The sequence below is a fragment of the Fragaria vesca genome, linkage group LG4, assembly GCF_000184155.1.
Source record: "Fragaria vesca subsp. vesca linkage group LG4, FraVesHawaii_1.0, whole genome shotgun sequence".
NCBI classification, from domain to species: domain Eukaryota; kingdom Viridiplantae; phylum Streptophyta; class Magnoliopsida; order Rosales; family Rosaceae; genus Fragaria; species Fragaria vesca.
The window spans coordinates 7899835-7906099 of record NC_020494.1 but is presented as its reverse complement, the minus strand read 5'-3'; the positions used below and the strand labels follow the sequence as shown (position 1 = coordinate 7906099).

The 6265-nt window shown below is 40.8% G+C and overlaps 1 protein-coding gene across 1 annotated transcript; it reads left to right on the top strand.

The window, feature by feature from the left end:
- The first annotated feature begins 3934 nt into the window (after positions 1–3934).
- LOC101314074 (UDP-glycosyltransferase 92A1-like) lies at positions 3935–6057 on the top strand. The gene has a single exon (XM_004296659.1). It carries the CDS (start codon positions 3935–3937, stop codon positions 5396–5398), a length of 1464 nt encoding a protein of 487 aa, XP_004296707.1. The 3' UTR covers positions 5399–6057.
- Positions 6058–6265: the final 208 nt, after the last annotated feature.

Below are 6265 nucleotides of genomic sequence, written 5' to 3'. Positions count from 1 at the left end.
GAGAGAGAGAGAGGGTTATGAGAGAAAACTGATGGATTTGGGTTAATACGAAGGAGAGGGTAGTTTAGGCATAATATAAAAGTAAACTGATGGATTTAGGCTATAAAGTGGACTTATGTGGGTAAAAATATTAAGGTGGACTTATGTAGAAAAAAATGTTAAGAAAGTGACTTCTATGAAATTTTCTATTTTACTTTTTACCATGTTATTTGGGTTTTTTTGTCTTAATTTTGTTTAACGGTGTTAACATCGATGTTAGTATCATATAGTTAACTGAATTAAATGAATAACTGTGATTGGTCAATGACTATTGGTTCATTTCAACCTTGGTACATTGAAGAACTTTCGCGAGAAACGATGGAGGTAATGCAACGGAGGTTTAGTTTCTAAGAGAATTTATTGGTGTTTTTAAACTTCAATTGGATGTTAATTGTGAGGGCATTTGGTTTGACAGAATAAAAATCTTGAATACTTTGGTTTTAATAATGTTGCTATGTTGTTCAAAGGATTGGCACATGTGCAAGCTTCGACCTCACGGGGAAGGAGCTTGTTGGTTGTGTTTTCTATCGCCTGTATGAGTCTTTTGGGATGATTCTAGATCATTTTTGTTGCTCCCAATTGCATGCAGCGGTTATGAAAACCTAGTTAAACGCAATTTCTCAAGAAGCGAGATTATATTCTTTCCTATATAGGCTCGGTTAAATGTGAGCATTCCTTAGACTTTAATAGTTAATTTAAGCATTCTTATATAGGCTCGTTTATATATGAGCATTCCTTAGACTTTAATAGTTAATTTGAGCATTCCTATATAGACTCGCTTAAATAGGTTAAACCGGTGCATGTACTGAAGTTGATCGTTTAAGTGCTCGTAGACTCTAGTGTTTGATTTGCAGTGGTGGCTCTGGGAGAGTTCAGACCCCTGCTAGCTTTTGCATACCTTCTTCAATTAATAGCTAACTAAGTTACCTAAACAATTACAATTATACTATATTTGAACCCCCCTTAGATAACAATTGGGAGATTCTTTCTCCTTTGATATGATATTTTGAATGCTTTTTCTCTTTTAATTTGATATCGGAATGAATAAATCCATTTAATCTTAACTTTGATGCTTCATTGATATTCAAACATTGAATTTTGATCCCGTAAAAACCTTAATTTTTGTAGAAAAGCATTACTTTATGTTAATAATTTGTTATTTTATGTTTCAATTTATGTGTAGAATGACAACAAATGTGTTTTATATTTGAACCCTCTGTAACTCTTAATCCTAGTTCCGCCCTGTTGATTTGGTTATTGATCTAATAGTAGGGCTGGGCACTTAGTACCGGAATCCCGATCCCGTACCGGTCCCGTCCCGAAAGTTAGCAGGATGGGACGAGATAGGTTTTGAAAATAGCAATCCCGTCCCGTCCCGTCCCGTCCCGTCCCGTCCCGTCCCGTCCCGTCCCGTCCCGTCCCGTCCCGTTTTAACATTACCATAACGGGACGGGACGGGACGAGACTATCCCGAAAAATCCCGTCCCGTCCCGTAATATTAGAATACTTGATTTTATTCATTTTATACTTGATTTTTTAGGTTGCATGGTGTTACAATGCACTCAACCACACTTAATTTGGTCTAAAATAATACTTTTAATTTCATTCATGTTCTTTTTTTTTGCTTATGTGATTTTGGATATTTTTAGTTGTTGTTTGAGGGTTAATTTTTAATGTGGGATGTTTAGTACTTTTAAAGTGGGATGTAATTTAGCACCTATGCACCTATGTTCTTGTTGATTTTAGTACTTCTAATTTCATCAATGTTCTTTTTTTTTGTTATGTGTTTTTGGATATTTTTTTTCCATTAATTTCATTAATGTTGTTCCAAACAGCATAAAAATGTCGAAAATTTCATACACTGATCAATTGTGGTGGAGCATTTGAATGCTTGGAGTTTCTCAACCCGTTTTTCCACCTGTGGTGGTGTTTGATAATCAATTAATTTGTTACTTAAGAAAAAAAAAAAAAAAAATTTGTCGGGATCCCGATCGGGATCGGGACGTACGGGACAGATTTTTAAAACACATTCCCGTCCCATCCCGTCCCGTTCTTTTATTTTCGGGACGGGACGGGATTCACCAGATCCCGGCCCGTCCCGTCCCGTGCCCAGCCCTATCTAATAGAGATAACCGATTGTTTGGCATTTGGCAATATATCCTGTTAATAGAGATAACACATATGTGCCAAGAGAAAATTTCAGCACCGGTACCTAAATTTTTGTGACACGGTCAAAGTAATATCCATATTTACAAAACTATCATATACGTCGAAAGGCCTGAGACCATTTTTCGTCACTGCATCGTCTATTTGCTGATGTGTGTCGCATGAGACCCATACAAAAATAGATAATGACGAAAATGACCCATCGAACACCATTTTCACCGATACAAGCTTTAGAAAAAACAAAAAAAATTAAAAAAACAAAAAAAACCTCTGTTTCACAAACATGATATTCATATTCTTTAGGTTTCTACTTCTTCTTTGCAACAATGGAATCTACTTCTACATCAACATGCAACAGTACAGACTAAGAACAGGTCTCCAAAATCTTCAAATTAGTCCAAATTAAGTTTCAACCTTTCTTGGTTCCGAAACCAAAGTACTCCCAACTGCTCAACTCACCCATCATAGAAATCAACCTCCATTCCCAGAACCTCAGCGAGTCTCTTCCGAGTCGGGCTCGTGGGCCCCGCCGAAGAACCCGGGCTACACTCGCTTTCGGGAGTCGAGGATGATGTAGAGAGCCGCTAAGAGGAGCGTGCAGGCGGTGCAGAGAAGGACGACCATCACCAAGCGCGTGGCGGAGTGACCAGGTCGGGTTCACGGCGGCGCATTGGCTGCCGGTGAGGCAGTTGGGGTTTAGGAGGAGTGAGATTTGGGTACTGTAGAGATGATTGGGGTTTGAATTTGAAGCGAAGAAGGGTAGGGTTTGGAGAAGAGGGAAGAGTGAGGAGTTTCATTTGGATTCAGCTTGGCTAAGGAAAAGAAATTGGATTCAGAGACAGGAGGAAGTGTTCATATGAAAAACCCAGAATTTTCTTAAAAGTGAAAATTTTAATTACTTGATATAGAAAGACAGTTTTGCCCCTTCTTTAAAGAATCACATGCCTGACATGTCAGAAGACGGCGCGGTCATAGAAATTGGCCTCCCGCCTTTCAACGGTAACGAAATTGAAGTTTGAGTACTAAATTGATAGTTTTGTAAGTGCCGGTATCACTTTAATCGTGTCATAAAAATTTAGATACCGATGCTGTCAAAACTTCATGTGTCAAATACCACTTTGATAAGGTTAGAGTAGATTAGGACTCGTGAAACTTGTATACTTGTATGTGATGTTGCTATTGAACATTGGGAAACTAGTGACGCATGTCGGCAATTTCATTCCAACATATAAGACCAAATTTCCTTGGCATTGTCTCGACATCGAACTCAAACTACTATTTAATTTCTCACAGAAAAGTCCGGCATGCTTGTCACCGTGACACAGTCCAGTATTCCGGTTAAGATTGAAAGAAATAACTAGCAGACACAGAACTAGAGAAGGTGACCTTGATGCCAAAGAGGAAACCATCAAGTTCCTCCTCATGGCATGGCTCTACCATCACACACTAAAAGCTGATGACGTCTCAGTCATTTCCCTTAATTGCATGCATTGAACCCTTAACTAATATAGTACAATATAAGAGAATTCAATCTTTTCTTCGTTTTAACGGAAAGCAACAAAGGAATCCAAATTGCCAAACCAAGAGAAGACGTCATTGATGACTATATATTCTACACTCTTCTGACCAACGTCAATCTTGCAGAAGCATATATAGCCACTCCATTCACATAGTAATCCACAAACCCATTTCACTGGCAGAAGAAAACAAAAATCAAAGAATTTGAGAGATGGGTTCTGATAAGGAACAACACATAGTGATGCTACCATTCTTGGCTCAAGGCCATCTGATCCCATTCCTAGCCCTTGCCAAGAAAATCCAGCACAGAACAGGCTTCACCATCACCATCGCCACCACGCCACTCAACGCCCAATACCTTCGTTCTGCTCAAACCAACACCAACATCCACTTGTTCGAGCTTCCCTTCCACAGCCAAGACTATGGCCTCCCACCCAACACAGAAAACACAGAGAACCTACCTTTCAATGTCATCGGAGACTTCTTCACTTCATCACAACAACTAGAAGCCCCGACTCGCCGTCTGGTCTCGGACATCACCGCAAAGGAAGGCAAGCCCCCGCTTTGCTTAATCTCCGACTTGTTCTTTGGATGGGCTGTCAATGTTGCGAAAAGCTCCGGAACCGTCAACATCGCTTTCTCCACAGGTGGGGCTTACGGCACGGCGGCGTACATCTCACTCTGGCAACATCTCCCTCATCGTACTGTGTCTTCAGACGACGAGGAGTTCCACCTTCCGGGGTTCCCGGAACGGTGTCGCTTGACGCCGTCTCACTTGCATCAGTTTCTGAGAGCCGCCGACGGTACTGATACTTGGTCGAGGTATTTCCAGCCGCAAATCTCGCTCTCGATGAAGTCTTTTGGTTTGATATGCAACACCGTTGAAGAAATCGAGCCGTTCGGACTGCAAGTGTTGCGAAACTACGTCAAGTTGCCTGTTTGGTCTGTTTTGGCTTCTAATATTTCCAGCAAAAAGTATTCCGGCAAGAAATCCGGAATTTCGGCCGAGAGATGCATTGAGTGGCTGGACTCGCACGCTTCTGATTCCGTGGTGTATATCTCGTTTGGTTCTCAGAACACGATCACTGCCTCCCAGATGATGGAATTGGCCAAGGGATTAGAAATGAGCAAGAAGCCTTTTGTGTGGGTCATAAGGCCGCCGGTGGGTCACGACTTGAAGGGCGAGTTCCGACCAGAGTGGCTGCCGGAGCGTTTCGAAGAACGAATGAATGAAACTAGGCAGGGATTGCTGGTGCACAACTGGGCGCCGCAGCTGGATATACTGGCGCATAAGATGACGCGTGCTTTTGTGAGTCATTGCGGGTGGAACTCGGTGGTGGAGAGCTTGAGCAGAGGGGTGCCGATCATCGGGTGGCCGCTGGCGGCGGAGCAGGCGTATAATTCCAAGATGTTGGTGGAGGAGATGGGTGTGAGTGTGGAGCTGACGAGGGGTGCGAAGAGTAATGTGGTGGCGGAGGAGGTGAGGAGGGTGATTGAGTTGGTGGTGGATGAGAGTGGGGAAGGAGGTGAGATGAGGAGGAGGGCCGGTGAGATTATGGAGAAGATAAGAGGAGCTGCTGGGGAGGATGGTGAAGCAAAAGGGTCTTCCGTTAAAGCTATTGATGATTTTGTTTCTCAACTTCTATCACAAAGAGAAGGATTAAAAATGCAGTAACTCTTTTAAATAGGATTTAGCTCGATCAGGAGGGGAAGAAAGATTAAGGGGTTTGCAAGTGTTATAAATACGGGCATTATTGGATGGGTTACTGAAGATGGATTGAAGTTGGTTACGCAATATTTAAAGCTAGACAATTGTTTGGAAAGTGATATGCAGCAACTGAGCATTTCAGACTTGGGAAATTGATCAGACAGAGAAAGGTATCTGAAGAGTCTATTCTTTTTTTTCGGTTTTCATTGCATCTGCAAATTCCCTAGTAATTTTTGTTGGTGAACTCTTGAATAAACTGATCTTAATTTCCGTTGATGAAGAGGAGATTCAAGAATATCAGCGCTATATTTCCTTAGTTTTTTAGTAAACTTTGATCTTATTCCTTGAGAAAAATTTGTCCATTATGAGAGGAAATATTGATATGAAGATCTTGTCCACACTTCTGTACTGTTTATCGTGATCAAATGATACTGGGGGAATATAACTCTACTGGTGTAGCATCTAGGGATAAATGCTACACCTGTTTGAGTTTTGTTAATTAAAAGTTTCTTTCTTTTCAGGAGAAAAAAGAAAAATCTTATAGTTATAGTTCGCATGTGAAGTTTATATTTTTGATATGCTCAATTCATCTATTTTGACAAAGAAAGAATAAAAAAGAAGAGTTGGAAATGCTGCATGACCTGTTATACTTTGAAGTATTTGGCTGAAGCAAATAAGACTACAGATAAGAAGGATTTTAGAAATATACTTCAGCCAAGGAAATTCAATTCGCTTTTCTTTTAGTTGTATGTTTTCTTTTGAAAACCTATGATCAGAGGATGAGAGATGTAGTGTATGAAGCACAGTAAATCTCAACATTATTAGGGAACACAT

What these genes read in the sequence shown, in the direction of transcription:
- LOC101314074 (XM_004296659.1), top strand. Translation starts at nt 3,935, where the DNA reads ATGGGTTCTGATAAGGAACAACACATAGTGATGCTACCATTCTTGGCT.